This window comes from Martes martes, assembly GCF_963455335.1.
Source record: "Martes martes genome assembly, chromosome: 11".
NCBI classification, from domain to species: domain Eukaryota; kingdom Metazoa; phylum Chordata; class Mammalia; order Carnivora; family Mustelidae; genus Martes; species Martes martes.
Window position 1 is genome coordinate 52,597,378 of NC_137899.1, and position 17,793 is coordinate 52,615,170.

The 17,793-nt window shown below is 35.1% G+C and overlaps 1 protein-coding gene and 1 pseudogene across 2 annotated transcripts in view; both read left to right on the forward strand.

The window, feature by feature from the left end:
- HDAC9 (histone deacetylase 9) overlaps window positions 1-17,793 on the forward strand; it is a 526,228-nt gene that overhangs the window by 240,864 nt on the left and 267,571 nt on the right. The window contains exon 13 of the mRNA XM_080818413.1: window positions 9,461-9,594. Coding sequence (XP_080674539.1) covers window positions 9,461-9,594 — 134 coding nt within the window. The remainder of the gene's footprint in view (window positions 1-9,460; window positions 9,595-17,793) is intronic.
- Window positions 261-1,671, forward strand: LOC308352102 (26S proteasome regulatory subunit 4-like; annotated as a pseudogene). The gene has a single exon. The product of its transcript is annotated as a 26S proteasome regulatory subunit 4-like (transcript).

The following is a 17,793-nucleotide window of genomic DNA, read 5'->3' on the forward strand; positions in this document are numbered from 1 at the left end:
GACCCTTGGTTCAAGATAGCACTTAATATCCATTTTAGTAATTCCACCCATTTCAGGTCTTTTTAAAGTTTTTTAAAAAATATTTTTAAGAGGTTGACTTCCTAGCCCCGTACATTTTTTTTTCTTTCTTACTGTATGGAGTTTTTAAGAAACATGTCATGTAACTATATTTATACATGCCTCATCTTTACTATTAGATCATGAATTAAGTGTAATAAAATGAAATTGTTGGCACCCAGGATTCAAGTGGCTGAAGCAAGATGGATCAGAGTCAGAGTGGTGCTCATGGCCCTGGAGCTGGCAAGAAATGTGACAAGGACAAAAAAAAAAAGAAATCCAAGCCTCCTGTACCAACTAAAGTGGGGGAAAGAAGAAGAAAACAAAGGGACCAGATGCTGCCAGCAAGCTGGCACTGGTGACACCTCATACTCGGTGCCTGTTAAAATTGTTGAAGTTAGAATTAAAGACTACCTTCTCATGGAGGAAGAATTCATTAGAAATCAGGAAAAAATGAAGCCTTTAGAAGAAAAGTAAGAGGAGGAAAGATCAGATGGATGATCTGAGAGGGACCCTCACATTGCTAGGAACCTTGGAAGAGATCACTGGTGACAGTAATGCCATCATGTCTACATCTGTGGGCTCAGAGCACTACATCAGCATTCTTTCCTTTGTAAAAGACAACATCTGCTGGAACCAGGCTGCTCGGTCATACTCATCCACTGGCTACATGCCATCATTGGGATGCTCATGTTTGACAGGGATCCTTTGGTCAGTGATGAAGGTAGAAAAGTGCCCTCAGGAAACCTATGCTGATATTGGGGGGTTGGTCAACCAAATCCAGGAAATTCAGGAAACTGGAGCTTCCTCTATGCAGCCTGAATATTGATGAAGAAATGGGTATAAATACCCCAAAGGGGGTCATTATATGATCTACCTGGCACAGGTAAAACCTTATTAGCCAAAGCAATAGCAAACCAAACCTCAGCCCCTTTCTTGAAAGTGGTTGGCTCTGAACTTACTCAGAAGTACCTAAGTGATGCCTAGGTACTCATTTGGGAATTGTATTGCGTTGCTGAAGAACATGTACCATCCATTATGTTTATTGATAAAATTGATGCAATTGGAACAAAAAGGTATGACTACAATTCCAGTGGTAAGAGAGGAATTCAATGAACAGTTTTGGACTGTTGAATCAGTTAGATGGATTTGACTCAAGGGGTGACATGAAAGTTATCATGGCCACAAACCAAATAGGAAGTTTGGATCCAGCACTTATCAGCCCAGGCTGCATTGACAGAAAGATAGAGTTCTTCCTCCCCAGTGAAAAGACTACACAGCACATCTTTCAGATCCACACAAGCAGGATAATGCTAGCTGATAATGTAACTGTGGACGAGTTGATCATGGCTAAAGATGACCTGTCTGGTGCCAATATCAAGGCAGTCTGTATAGAAGCTGGTCTGATGGCCATGAGAGAACACAGAATGAAAGTAACAAATGAAGACTTAAAAAAAATCTAAGGAAAATACTCCTTATAAAAAAAACAAGGAAGTACACTTAAGAAGCTCTGTCTCTAGTAGACCACTCCTATGTTCCTTTTTGAGTGTGATGTGCAGGATGCCCACGGGGCTGCCTTCATCTGTTGGTCATATGAAAAGCCCTCTCCAATAAAAAGAGTGCTCATTCTCAAAAAAAAAAAAAAAAAAATTGCTGGCGCCCAGATCATAATGAACACCCAGTGACTATTTATTGCATTTACATCTTTCAGGAAAGATATCATGCTATCTATATGTATCCTGCTAAATTTCTGTCCTTTGGCCCTGTAAGATATTAAATAAATGTTGTTGAGCAAATACCTTGAGAAGGTGTAAAACCTCAGGCAGTTGCCAGAAAGAAAATATGAATTTGAATGTTAAGAATTAGGAATCAGGATTAGGCGTTTTAGGATTAAAGATTCTAGACTCAGCTTAACTCATAGACCGAAGTAGACTCAGCCTAACAGTGTGATGTGACACTGGGTATAAACCTTTAGACAGAAATGGTTTCTGTGGATAAATAATGACTTAACTACACATAATGATTAAGAAAAGGAAAAAAAGGTGCTTCAAAAACTTATCTCATTTAATAAAACTGAATGCCAGAGAAAGTAGAGTCTAAGCATATCTAGAAAATGTAGTAAAATCTTTTTTTTGATGGAAAATAAACTTCTAGGCTTTAAAATACAGTTAAAGACTTTATGATAAGACTCCTGTGTGTATTTTCCCAAATCCTTATTTTAACTCTTGTTAAAATTGATCAAGAGAGAGAGATTGATCCATTGGCTTTTGTTGCAAATGGTAACCAGTAGGGCAGAAAGAGTCAAGGAAAAGTAGAATTCCATATGAATCCCAAAGAAAAGGGCAGGCTTATTTCTCACCCTGAAAGTCTTTGTTTCTGAATAAAAGAAAGAGGAAAGGAATGGAGATGAAGGATGAGGTTAAAGTCTTACCTTACACTCTACCTGTTAACACCTCATTGCTACATCATTAAGGTAAGTAAGTGGAGGTTTAGAGTTCCAGACTTTATTTATTTCTCCTTAAATTCAGGTGTCTTTCCAAGAGCTTCTGCACTTTGTATTATAATCTCCAGATACTTGGCAATAACTTCCAGCTACCATAACCTGTTTTATTACATTTTTTTGCAGTGGTTTATGGAGAAAATGTTGTTAAAAGAGAAACAGTATTATGGAGCTAAAGTTAGATATGTCAAGAGATGAAATAGGAAAATTAACCAACTTGATTAAAATCTCTAGTCTTAAGAAAACATGTTTTCACAATGAGAGATGCTGTATTTTTTGTGTCTGTTATCATTAATATATCTTTTATGTAGTTTGAAATTGTAGTTGAAAATGTTAAACATCCAACAAGAGTATATAACAACTTTAAATATTTTTTCACCCAACATGATAGTACCCAAATACATAAAACAAACATAGAATAAATAATCAATAGTAATACAATAATAGTAGAGGACTTTAACACCCCACTTACATAGATAGATCATCCAAACAGAAAATCAACAAGGAAACAGTGACTTTGAATGACATGCTCTACCAGTTGGACTTAACAGACATATTCAGAACATCCCATCCTAAAACAGCAGAATACACATTCTTTTTGGGTGCACATGGAACATTCTCTAGAATAGATCACAAGTTAGGCCACAAAAGAAGCCTCAAGAAATTAAAAAAGATCGAAGTCATACTATGTATCTTCCCTGACCACAATTTTATGAAATTAGAAATCAACCACAAGAAAAAACCTGGAAAGACCACAAATAATACACAAAGATTAAATAACATGCTACAGAACAATGAATGGGTCAACCAAGAAATCTAGGAAGAAATAAAAAATTGCATGGAAGCAAATGAAAATGAAAACATAACATTCCAAAATGTTTGGGATGCACCAAAAAAGTTCTAAGAGGGAAGTGAATAGTAATACAGGCCTACCATGAGAAGCAAGAAAAATCTCAAACAACCCAACCTTACACCTAAAGGAGCTAGGAAAGGAACAAAAAAGAAAATCCAAAAACCAGCAGAGGGAAGGAAATAATAGAGATTAGAGCAGAAATAAATGATATATAAACTAAAATATACAATAGAAGAGATCCATGAAACCAGGAGCTAGTTCTTTGAGAAGATCACAAAATTGATAAACCTCTAACCAAACTGATCCAAAAAGAGAGAGAGAGAGAGAGAGAGAGAGAGAGAAAGGACTCAAAATCACAAATAAAAAAGAAATAACAACCAACACCACAGAAATAAAGACAATTGCAGAGGAATATTTTAAAAAACTCTACGTCAACAAATTAGACAACCTAGAACAAATGTATAAATTCCTAGAAACATATAACCTACCAAAACTGAAGCAGGAAGAAATAGAAAATTTGAATAGACCAGTTATCAGTAAGGAGATTGAATCAGTCATCTCTTCCTCTATGATCCTCTGCCTTGTTTCTCAAATTCTACATATCAGTGAGATCATATGACAGTTGTCTTTCTCTGATTGATTTTTTCTGCTTAGCATAATACCCTCTAGTTCTATTCACGTCATTGCAAATGGCAAGATTTTGATTTTTTGATAGCTGCATAATATTCCATTACATATATAAATACCACATCTTCTTTATCCATTCCTCTGTTGATGGACATCTAGGCTCTTTCCATAGTTTGGCTATTGTGGACATTGCTGCTGTAAACATTTGGGTGCATGTGCCCCTTCAGATCACTACATTTGTATCTTTGGGGTAAATACCAAGAAGTGTAATTTCTGGGTGGTAGGGTAGCTCTGTTTTCAACTTTTTGAGGAACCTCCATACTGTTTTTCAGAGTGACTGCACCAGCTTGCATTCCCATCAACAGTGTAGGAGTGTTCCCCTTTCTCCACATCCTTGCCAAAAGTGCTCAACATCACTTGGGATCAGGGAAATACAAATCTAACCCTCAATGAGGGTTAGATTAAAAGTTAGATTAAAAGATTAAAAGTTAGATTAAAAGTCTACTAGACTTTTAAAGAAGAGTTAATACCTATTCTTCACAAAGTATTCTAAGAGAATAGAATAGGAAGGAAAACTTCCCAATTAATTCTATGAGGCCAATATCACCCTGATACCAAAACCAGATAGACGTCACAGAAAAAGAGAACTAAAGGCCAGTATCTCTCATGAATATATATGGAGAATTCTTCAACAAAATATTAGCAAACCGAACCCAACTATACATTAAAAAAAATCATATACTATGATCAAGTGGGATTTAATCACAGGATGCAAGGGTGGTTCAGTATTCTCAAAACAATGCAATGCATCACATCCATAAGAGAGAGGTAAAAACCATATAATTATTTCACTATGTCAAAGGCATTTGGCAAGTGCAATATGCATTCATGATAAAAACCCTCTGCCAAGTAGGTCTGCCAAATAGGTCTATTATATGTCAACATAATAAAGGCTTTATGTGAAAAACTCACAGAAGGGGCACCTCGGTGGTTCAGTCAGTTAAGGATCTACCTTCAGCTCAGGTCATGATCCTAGCATCCTGAGATCGAGCCCTGCATTGGGCTCTCTACTCAGTGGGAAGGAAGTCTGCTTCTCCCTCTGGTCCTCCCCCTCTCTCGCTCTCTCTCAAATAAATAATATAGAACAAAAAATAAAAACAAAAAATCTCACAGTCAACATCATACTCAATGGTGAAAAACTGAGAGGTTTTCCCCTAAGTCAGGAACAAGATAAGAATATCTACTCTCACCACTCTTACTCAACATAGTACTGGAAGTACTAGCCACAGCAGTTAGATAACATAAAGAAATAAAAGGCATCCAAATTTGTAAGGAAGAAGTAAAACTCTCACTATTTGAAGATGACATGATACTATAAATAGAAAACCTGAAGACTTCACCAGAAATTGACTAGAACTGGTAAATGAGTTCAGTAAACAGAATCAATGTACAGAAATCTGTTGCATTCCTATGCAGCAGAGGGTAAGAAAATAGTCTCATTTACAACTGCACCAAAGCCAATAAAATATCTAGGAATAAACTTAAGAGGTGAAAGACTTGTACTCTGAAAACTATAAAACCCTGATGGAAGATACTCAAGGCAATGCAAAGAAATGGAAAGACATTCCATGCTAATGAATTGGAAGAACAAACACTGTTAAAAGGCCTATACTTCCCAAAGCAAACTACAGATTTAATGTAATCCCTATGAAAACAACAACAGCATTTTTCACAGAACTGGAACAAACAATCCCAAGATTTGTGTGGAACCACAAAGACCTCAAATATCCAAAGCAATCTTGAAAAATGAAAATGAAACTGGAGGTATCACAATACTGGATTTCAAGTTATGTTACAAAGTGGTAGTAATTTAAACAGTATGGTACTGGCATAAAAATGGATCTAGAAATAAACCCCAAATTATATTGTCAATTAATGTTTGACAAAAGAAGACTGAATATACAATGGGGAAAAGTCTCTTCAGCAAATGATATTGGGAAAACTGGACAGCTTTGTGCAAAAGAAAGAAATGGGACAACTTTGTTTCACCATACACAAAAATAAACTCAAAATGGATTAAAGACCTAAATGTAAGACCTGAAACCGTAAAGATCCTTGAAGAGAGCCCAGGCAGTAATTTCTGACAGCTTTTTTTCTGGATTTGTCTCCTGAAGCAAGAGAAATATAAAAACACAAAGAAACTGTTGGGACTACATCAAAATTAAAACCTTTTGCACAGCAAAGGAAACAATCAACAATACTAAAAGGCAACCTACTAAATGGAAGAAGATATTTGCAAATGACATATCCAATAAAGGTTTAGTATTCAAAGTATATAAAGAATTGATACAAATCAACACCCAAAAACAATTCAATTTAAAAATGGACAGAAGATATGAACAGACATTTTTCCAAAGAAGACAACATAGATGGCCAACAGACATGAAAAGATGCTCAATATCACTCATTATTAGGGAAATGCAAATCAAAACTACAGTGAGGTGTGACCTCACACCTGTCAGAATGGCTAAAACAAAACAAAACAAAACAAGAAACAACAGTTGTTGGTGAGGATGTGGAGAAAAAGGAACCCTCTTGCACTGTTGGTAGGAATGCAAACTGGTGTAGCCACTGTGAAAAACAGTACGGAGATTCCTTAAAAAATTAAAAATAGAACTACCTTATGATCTGGTAATCACACAAGTGGATATTTACCCCCAGGAAAAACCAAAAGCAGTAATTCAAAGGGATACATGCACCCGTTAATTGCAACATGATTTACAATACCCAAACTATGGACACAGCCCAAGTGTCCAGTAATAGATGAAAAAATAAAGAAGATGTGTGTGTGTGTGTGTGTGTGTGTGTGTGTATATATACACATATATATATATAGTGCATTGAATACATATATACATTGTATATGTTGTATACTGTGTATAGATATATATATATTGAATATATATATACGATGGAATATTATTCAGCATAAAAAGAATGAAATCTTGCTATTTGCAACTAGCATGGAGCTAGTATAATGCTACGTGAAATAAGTCAGAGAAAGACAAATACTGTGGTCTCATTCATATGTGGAATTTAAGAAACAAAACAAACAAGCAAAGGAAAGAAAAGAGAAAAAAAAAAAAAAAGACAAGCCAAAAACAGACTTAACTATAGAGAACAAACTGATGGTTACCAGAGGGGAGGTTGGTGGGGAAAATGGGTGAAACAGGTGATAGGGATTAAAGAGTACACTTATCATGGTGAAAAAAGAAAGGGAGGGAGGGAGGGAGGAAGGATGGAAGAAAATGCATTGAATAGTTCCTCTTATGTCATAGCAACTTACATACTTGATGTATCTGAATTGTAAAGACATGTCTTATGTATCTTTAAATTTTGAATGTTACTTTTTATATCTGCCTATTTTCTCTTCTGCCTTTTCTTTGTGTCTTTCTTTTGACTTTTTTTTTTTTTAAGATTTTATTTATTTATTTGACACAGAGAGAGAGATGGTGAGAGAGGGAACACAAGCAGGGGAGTGGGAGAGGGAGAAGTGTTTCCCCACTGAGCAGGGAGCCCAATGCAGGGCTCGTTCCCAGGACCCTGGGATTATGACCTGAGCCGAAGGCAGCCGCTTAACTAACTGAGCCACCCAGGCCCCATCTTTTTACTTTATTTTAAAATATTTATTCATGGGGTACCTGGGTGGCTCAGTGGGTTAAGCCTCTGTCTTTGGCTCAGGTCGTGATCTCAGGGTCCTGGGATCAAGCCCTGCATCAGGGTCTCTGCTCAGCAGGGAGCCTACTTCCCTCTTTCTCTCTGCCTGCCTCTCTGCCTACTTGTGATCTCTGTCTGTCAAATAAATAAATAAAATCTTAAAAATATATATTTATTTATCTTTTTGTGCAAAATGCCATACAGAGATACAAACCTGAGTAACTTAAATACCTGTAATAAAGGCACTTGCCACTAGGAAGGTAAAGCATATAAAATAAAAGATTGAATACTAAAGAAGTAAGCCTACAAAAACTTCAGGATTCCAAGAAGATCTACCAGTTAGATTCATTAAGGAAGACTTTATAATGGAGATAAGTGCCCTAGTTCTTACATTTGTTCCTTTATTTCATTAAAATACTTTTGAGGACCTATTGTGTTCCAAAGTAACATTTTTTTTTCTTAGACATAATTTTTACCACATCATTTCAAAATACAAATGTCATTATTCTGCATGATTTTAGTATATTGAGAGATAAATATTTTCTCCTCTTGAGTAACGTTTCTCTAACATGAGATTGTAAGTCAAAAAAGTAAATAAAATGCATTAATTAAACTTACTTTACAATACAAATTACTGGTCTTTATCTGTTCTCGAACAGATACTTATTTTTGCCCTTTGATTTTGATCTTGAGTTCTTCTGCCCTCACTCCATACCCCCAGATAATGTATTTCTATGGTAATTTGTTGGAATATTTGATTGGTTAAATGATTTCTTATGTCAGGCAGTTTTGTAAGTAACATGTTTTTCCCCCAAGGAATTGGATTAAGGGTAGAAATCTTTTCAAAATTAACCAGAGTTATAATTATCATCTAATTTGTTGCTTTAGAAAGCCCTATTTTATGTATCCATAATAGTTTGTTTCATCAGAGTTTTAAAAATCTTTCTCATCATAGGGTCTAACTAAAAAATGAAATATGTTAACTCATGATAATTTAAAAACAGATTTTATTAAGTAAGTATCTGTGGAATCTCTACTGAAGGTAGTACAATGAATTTATTCACTGTTTTTTTTTTTATTTTCTCATTTTTTTAGAGAAACCCTTTAAATGTCCCACAATATTATAAGGTCTACAGTATCCATATTGCTTACAGATTGGCATAAATTTTGAGAAAAGCACAATAAGTAGGGAGGAAACTGCACAACTCTGAAGGACTTGCTAAGCAGAATAGGCAAGCAGTTGTAAAGTTTTCTAATTTACTACAAGGCCTGATCTAAAGTGAAGCTAGAATTATTCATGAAATTAATTCATGATTTAAAGAGTCAGCTTATTTTGTGGCTTCAGTGATAAAATTTTGACCTTAACTGAATTATCTGTCTAAACATACTTCATAAGATACTGGTAAAATTACAGGTTTTTAAAAAAATCTGAAGTTTCTTAAAATATTATCATCTTCATCACTACAGATTTACTAAGCTAGGGTCTGAGTACTGATTAATCCATGGGTTAAACTTCTTTGCATTTATATCCAGATACACAGGACTAAATAGTTCTTATGTGCTAGGAATTTGCAAATATGTATTATTTCTCTATTTGTAAATTTATTTTTAAAAGAATATCTTTTTTTGAATAGTCATATTGTCATCTAACTTGTGTCATTACCTTGTATCCTTACTCAGTCTTGAGTGTTTTCTTTGTCCTGAAGGAATTGCCTACGACCCTCTGATGCTGAAACACCAGTGCATTTGTGGCAATTCCACCACCCACCCTGAGCATGCTGGACGAATACAGAGCATCTGGTCACGACTGCAAGAAACTGGGCTGCTAAATAAATGTGAGGTAATCCTCAATTTGCTATACTCTTTTACTTATTTAAATAAAGAGGCCAGTATTCATTTGGGTGATAGCAGAAAAATGTTAATGCTGGAGTACAAACCCTATCATGGATGAACCACCATTGATCCTGGTAGCACAGCACTTATGACTCTGGGCTGTGCACATAGTAGGGATTCAGTCCAAATTGATGGACTGAACAGCAGCATGATCTCTGTGTAGCATTTTTTGGTATGCATGGTAGCATGGTTGTTTCCAAATAGGTGTCATTTACTGAGTTAATTTTCTGAGAAACTCCACAAACTCTTAAGTGCTAAGTAATTGTTATTTCTTATTATAAACTATATCGTGAACTCAGATTATGCCAAATTTGCCTATTAAAATGACCAGATTTAAAGATTAACTGTCCTTTTACCAAGAAAAGTCATTTCTTTTAATTAAAGTGGCTGACGTTCTTACATTTTTATGGCAGAGGTTTGAGTACTTTTTATTGGTATTTCTTTAGAGTCACTTTTGCAGATTCCTCGACTCCCATTTTTCATTTGAAAAATCTAGTTCTTAGACCTTCTAAAGTAAAAATGGTATCAATTCCAAAAGGTTCCTGTTGTCAAATTTGCAAATTATGTAACAATCAGCAGCTGTTTGATTTAATTGCTGTAAATATCCATTGTTGCCTAAGACCCAGTAACATTCTATGTTTGAGTCTAAGACATTTTTAAAAGAAAAATATCCCCCATGTTTTTTTTTTTTTTTTCACATTACTTTAACATTTATTGATCAAAAGTATTTTTTTTTCCTGGGTCTATACCATGTCCCAAACGTGTTCTAGGGACTAGAATTACAGAATTTCACAAGAAAAAAGAGTCCTTGTTATTACAGACTGACAATTTAACATGTTGCTCTTTGGTTTTATTGTCAGTCTTTGCAGAAGAGTAAAGGAAATCCAATCTAGTTCTCACCAGTTTGGAGGCTAAACCACTCTGTCATCTACACAATTTTGTATGAAGTAAACAAAGTAAACCAGCAAGGGGACTTATGTGTAGTGAACTGGTCTTAATGAACATTGATTCATGTGAACATTCTTGTTTCACCTTTGCCTTAACTATAGATGTTTTCCAGCATGGCATTCTTTCTGTGCTTTTGCCAACTAAGGCATTGCTGTTTACATTTTTTTTCACTTTCAGGTCTTTATTATATCCTGGAGCCTTACCCCAGCCACTTCAATTAACAGTGGCAGATCCCAGTCTTCAAAAGCATTGTTAGATTATGGTATTCCTTAAATGTATTACCTGAAGGAATACTGGCTATGAAAGGAGCAAAGTGCTGAAATAAATGGAATGTAATATAGCTCACACTAGTCTTAATGTTTAAAAATCTGTTACTCATTTCTGATCAGTCTTCTTTTTCAATTCCTTATACATCACATTACTTTAGTCCTATATTATTTGAAAGCATAAAATTCAATTTACACAACAGCACTGACTGATGTGATATCAGTCCAAGGGTGAAATGGCACAAGTATAGAGGGACTGATGAGAACGAGTGAGTCTAGCCTCAGCCCAGTCAGCTAAATAAGTGTCTCTCTGGTAATCACACAGTTATAAATAATGTACTTGAAAGCCCAGATCAGCAGATTTGCTTTTAATGAAGACCAAGCACAGGAGTACGATCCATAACTTCACAGTAATATAAGCAAAACACTCTTTTTGCTAACATTGTTTGAAAACAGTTCACCAGTTTGATTTCTTAAGTGATGAAATTGTTGCCCATGATATATTTATTTGCTCCTATATTATCTGGTATCTATGACTTTATGCTGACCTAATCGTAAATGGAATTTCTAAAACCGTTAAAAGACAATTTAATATACCTAGGAATTTGATGTATCTTTGTGTATAAATGTTTTTAGGAATATTCAAAATGGAATTTTAAAAATGATCTGTAACAAACAAACATTACCCTTTTCCAGAGACTTTCAGGTTCTATATAAAATAAAGTAACAAGAGGGGTAAAACAGAACCACAAGAAATATGACTTATTTTTTTTCCTGGTTGTTTCTATTGGACAAGTTGGGGAGAAAATAAAAAGGGAACATACAGAGATTATTTCAAACCAGTTTAGCCCACTCAGAAATAATAGAATCTACTTCCTTAGCCAGTACTCCCCCTAATAAATGCAACTAAAATAAATGATACATGTTTGTTGTAGATTTTCTTTTGAAGTTTTTGATTTGACAAGTTAAATCTAATATGCACATTTATTAATATATTATTAAATCATCTTTCAAGGATGCTAACCTTTCTGTCTCAAGCCAAATTATTTTGAAAGTTTCAATGACGTGGAAGAGAAAAATGACAGAAACATGTATCAAGCCTTTTAGCAATTCACTGAAACTCAATACAACGAGTTGTTGAAAAATCAGGAGAGAAGTATGCTATAAGTGGCAAGTGGCTAGGTATGTAGTGGGTGCATTAACCAGTTAAAAGAGGCAGAAAGTTTCCTATATAGGCTAACAGGTTTTCTGGTTAGTGTTTATGAACCTTCTAAACGGATAAAGGCCAATGACAGTATCTTCCAGTTGGATTTGACTTGCTCCAAGAAAAAAAAAAATTAGGTTTCAACTTGGGTATTAATGAATATTTACTAGGGTTGCTGAAGGGCTTAAGGAGAATGAAACCTTTCTTTCTAAATTTGCGTAGGTAAGACTATCGGGAAGTTAAAGTCCAGCTTTTCCCCCCCTTGATTATATCTAGAGTATGCATTACTGAGACACCAGAGATAGGAGTACCTATCTCTGTCTAAGACACCAGAGATAGGAGTACCAGCCCTTGTGTCTAGGTTATCACTCCTTCCTAAGCAGTATAGACAAATTCCTGACCTGGTTGTGAGCAGAAAGAACTCAGCTCAGTTGTCTCAAAGGAGAGAGGATTTATTAGATTTTGTAGAAAAGGATATAATCTAATAAGAATACAACACCTAGAAGCTGGGTCAGTTTGTTTTTCCCCCAACATCCTGAGAGTGATTTGCTGTCTTCCAACATTATTTCTTGCCAGGTTTGTGTAGCTACCCATAGTTAGTGATTAGCCTTTGCTTTCAGTGAAGGAATCAACAGAGTTCTAGGGATGTATTGCCGGCCAGCAAGCAGAAACCCATGGCTGGGTAAGTGGTATTCATTTATTATTATAGTGGTGCTCAAGTGTTAGCATATATCAGAATCATTGGGAATGCTAAGACACAGATTGCTGGGCTCCAGACTCAGAGTTTTAGATTCAGCAGTAGTGGAGTCTTATTGGGGTGAGGTCTACGAATTTGTGTTGCTAACATGTATCTGAGTAATCCTGAGACTGCTGATCTGGCCCCCATGCTTTAAGAACAGGGATGCAAAAAAAAAAAAAAAAAAAAAAAAAAAAAAAAAAAAAAAAAGAACAGGGATGCATCCATTCAAAAAAACAGTATATCAAAATTTTGTTTTCCAGCCTCCTGTGTTACGAACTGGAAATGCAGTACTGAAAAGATGCATACCCTGCCTACAAGGAGGTTACTGTCTGGTGGATTCAGCAGACATTAATCAAATGATCACATAAATAAATATATAATCACAAAATTGCCAGGGGTTTTGAGTCACTAGTTTATGTTGCAGTGATTTTAAAAACTCTTACTGATTGAGCTTGGGGAAGAAATAAAATGAGAAAGACTGTGGTCTGTTGTCTCCATAGTCTTGACAGCATCAGAAGCGCCATCCGAACAAGAGATAGAAGTAGAAATATTATACCTCAGAATTCAGGGAGGAAATATTCCAGACCTTGTGTTAAAGATTTAGTTCTCTTTCTGTTTTTATTCACATTCATTTTAGGATTACTGTTTCACTGGGAAAAATGGTAAGGATTCTCAATTTTACTGGCATTCAGAGAAAAGTCAGCTTCCTTCAACCAACAGAATAGTCAATTTTGCAATTAAACAATGATATGGTAGAAAAGATGGCAATTTGAAAACATTTAAAGTCGTCCTTTGTTTCAAAATAATAGACTGATCCACAAATCAGACTTATGTATTGCGTCAGTTTATTTAGAAAAATTAATCAAAATGGATTCCTTCAAGGGTAATGGTTCAACATTACATTTGACCTTTGTTCTGCCATTAATTATCTGTATACTTTTGTCAAATCATTTAACCTTACTGATCTTTGGCTTTCCCATGTGTAAGATGAGGCTCTTAGGAAGGATATTTGCTAGGATCTTTTCCAGCTCTGACATCGTATGAAATTAGATGGCTAAGGAGTTCATTTGGAACATAGCACTTTCTTTGGTTAAGAGTAGAAGAAATTCTTAGGATATTTAGTAAATCTATTGCTTTTTATTTTGTAAGCTATAGTGTAAATTGGTTGTGCTTACTAGTCCTGATTATCAGCCAGAGAAAACATTAGTCTTCATTATATTAGATTACAGTGATAACATGGGTTAAGTTTTTTTGGCATGACGCGGCACTGTTGTTTTTTTTTTAAATTAAGGTGGTTAGTAGTCCTTCATGCCAGTACTATTTAATTTTTTCCCCTATTGAGTCATTCATATTTAGTTTAGTGATTCTGTTGGGAGCAAAAAGCAAAATCAGCAGCTTTCCTATCACCATAAGAAATGAATCTGGAGGGGTCATTTGGTGCCCTCTTTAGGAACAAGTCCTTTGATTAGGTATCCAGGCTTCAAAATGTGTGTGCCCTGAAAAAAAGAATGTGCTTTTCTGTGCTTAAAAAATTGCAGAGAATGACCCATCATCTGTTAGAAATGCACTTGCAGTTGTTTTTCCAGAAGTGTTCATGACTCTCAGCCCCACCAAGCCACCCACAGACATTTGCTTGCTCTCACATTTGTTTTGAGAATAATAACATTTTATAATGCTTTTGTTGGATTACATATTATGTGGAATTTGCATTGGCTCTTTGTGACTAATATTGAATAACTTTGTTTCGCTTAATTCATAAGTAAAAACCATAAGCAACATACTGTGCTGAAATGTTTAACTCTTTTATTCAAGTGCCAACACAAAGTAATTACAAAACAGTTCTGGGACCTGAAACCAAGCTACTGTTGCCCCTTCTGGGACTTCCTCAGCAGTTCCAATGAGAGCAGCTTTAATGTAAAATCTTAAGATGCTAAGAAACTCAAGGCTATGGTCCCATGCTTTTTCTGCACATACAGGTAATTTTAAAAGACCTTTTGCAAATCTAAATAAAGAAATATAATACTCTTTGGAGAAATACTTTTGGAACGTGGAGGTTTTCTGACATCAGTCAGAAACACTAAATACTGCAATTTAATTCAGTTCATTAAACATTTGTTTTATAGAGTAATCTAACTAGATGGCAGCACATAACAGCTTACTGTTTTGTTTAGTTGGCAAAACATTTTTTTTGTGTGTGTGTTTGTGTCTTAGAATCTAACCACAAAGCAGTAAGGGAGTCTTGTGAATTGTTTCTAAAGGATATGGCAGTCTTGAGAAGCAGTACAAATGATCTAGATGTGACGAGTAAACCATGGTATATTATGTCATTATTCTGAGAGATATTTGTAAATCATTGAGTTGACCTAGGCAGATAAATACATTAAAATTACTTGTGCAGCCTATAATCAGAATTAAGATGATTTAGAATTTTTTCTTTGATTTTTATTTCTGCAAAAAAGGAAGAATTAATGTGGAAAACAACCAACAAAAGGAAAGAAAACAGGCTGCCCTTCTGAGTCCATTTGGAAAGTGATACAGGATTTTTTTAAAAATAGCAGCATTAAAGCCTATTAACAAAAATGAATAGTTACATGTTTTTCAACCATCTGTAAATTGCAGTTCTAAAGTATATTTATTGTGATAAAATTTGTTTCATATGTAATTACTATTTAAAAAATCAGTGCTTTAACCCAAACCATTAAAATGTTCATTTATAGTTATTTACAAGATAATTATAATGTAGGAGATTTAGTTACATGAAATCATCAAAACTGAGCAGTTGACACTAAAGGGTAACATTTTTTACTTTTTTGATGAGCATAATGTTTTGAAATGAGTGAAAAGAAAACATTAAATTATATATAGTACATATACTTTTTACCACTCAGACCTTTATTATTGGATGGGATTTGCTATTTTTCTCAAGTGCTTTTCCACCTGCTCTATGCACCCTGAAATATTTTTACATAAATTGTAATGACTGAATCAAACAGCTTCACAAGCAAGTGGAGGCACTAGTTTTGAAGAACAGATAGAACTTTTTTACTTGCCAACCTTTGCTGTGATAACCATTTACTGTAACTACTCTTTAGTTTGAAATGTGGGTTAGTAGAGTGTCAGTTTCTTGAATTCACTTAAGAGCAGAATGAATGGACAGTTCCATCTAACCTGTAGTTCTGTACCTAAGATGCCCATTAAAACCTACAGGGTGATTCTAACTATCCCGGTGCCCGGGCTGTCCCCAGGTAAAGTTAATCGGAAGCTCTGGAAATAGGACCCAGGTAGCAATATCTTTTAAACTTCCACAGCTGATTCCGAGGTGCAGATAATATTAAAAATCACTGCAATAGAAACTGAGCTTCTTAACAAAGCTTAATGAAGTAGAGACAGAAAGGTTAATGGAGTCAAATATTTGGAGGTGGGAGAGTAACAGAAGCTGGCATTTATAAATCTAAGAAACAAAGGTAGTATTAACTCAGAAGTTTCATACACAAACTTAAAAATTGGCAGAAGTGTTCATTACTTTGAAGTTATCATAGGGTAGGGATGTGAATTTTAAGAAATACTTTTATTTTTCAGTTATGATTAAGCATATAAGAATTGGCTTCAAAAAATAGCTAGTATTCCTTTGAAAACCTTCATAGTGAGATCTCCTCTCTTGCCTCAACCATAGTAATTTATTGCTCTGATTATTGTGTTTGCTTGCCTGAGACAAATCTATAAATTAAAGGATATTTTGTTGGGTTTTTGTGTATAAGACTATTTCACATAGAATCTTACCGTTTTAGGACTAAAGGGGGATGTCAAAGTAATTTGGTCCAACCCCCTAATGTTTATAAATAGAGAAACAAAGGTCCAGAAAAGTGTCTTATAGCTAGCTATGGGCATGTTAAAGATAGGTGAGAGTCAGAACCTAGAACTCAAGAGTTCTTGGCTTGCAGTTTATTTTCTTTCCATGTGACTGACAGAAGAACCACAGGCTGTTGGGCTACCTGTCTGCTTAATTTCCTCTTTCCTTCTTTCACTCCCCGTTCTTTGTAAGAAAAACTCTGACCAGAAAAGGTTATTGGACCACAAGGGATGTTAGAAGGAAAGAACACAGTTGCAAGGGAGAGGATTGAAACTATCCTTTATGTAAAATTTGAAGAAACAATTGGTTGTAGCATTTGAAAACTCCCATAGGTACACTTGGGCATGAGCAATGAGACCAAATTTTTAAATTCATTTAAGAGAGAGAAATGTATTAAGAAAAATGGACAGGCCATGAACTGATCCATTAAATATTAAGTATGGAATTTGTAACAGAAGGTAACTTTGACTCTCCTATGTCATTTATGATTCTTTAACTTTCAAAGTCTACAACCCTATGAATTTTTGTAGAAAAAAAAATAATAAAAAAGCATCCCTATAGTTAGGGACACTGGATGAAATATCTTCAGAAAATGAAATATTTCAGGGGAAATTGTTGCCTAATATGTCACCACTTTGAAAATGATTAAAGAAAATGGGGTCTCCCCCAGCAGAGGCAGGTACTTTGACTTGTCAAATTTAAGTTGGACATTTTCTCTTAGTTTGGAACTGCCACAAAATGAGCCCTTTCATGTCCTCAATAATACCAAACCAATGCAATCCATCTGTTCTGCTAAATTATTTCTAGTTCCCTAACCAAAGGCACTGCTTTTTCATGCATTTTATCATGATTTTATGCCCTTTATTATATTTTACAAAAGGTTCTGATTCCTCCAGGGCCAATGAGAACTGATTAGGACACTGGCCTCAATCCAGGCTTTGAACACAGGAGGGGAAGGAATAGAACTGTTTCCTTTTCCCCCTGCTCCTTGGCAGAAAAAAAAAATATGAATGTATGCCGTGTGTGTGCTCTGTGTGTGGGTGGGGTGGGTAGGCTGCATTTTATCCTGTCACAGTATGACTTTGTAGCTCATGTTCAGAACATTCCTTTTATAATCAGGTTGCATTAACGGGCTTTAT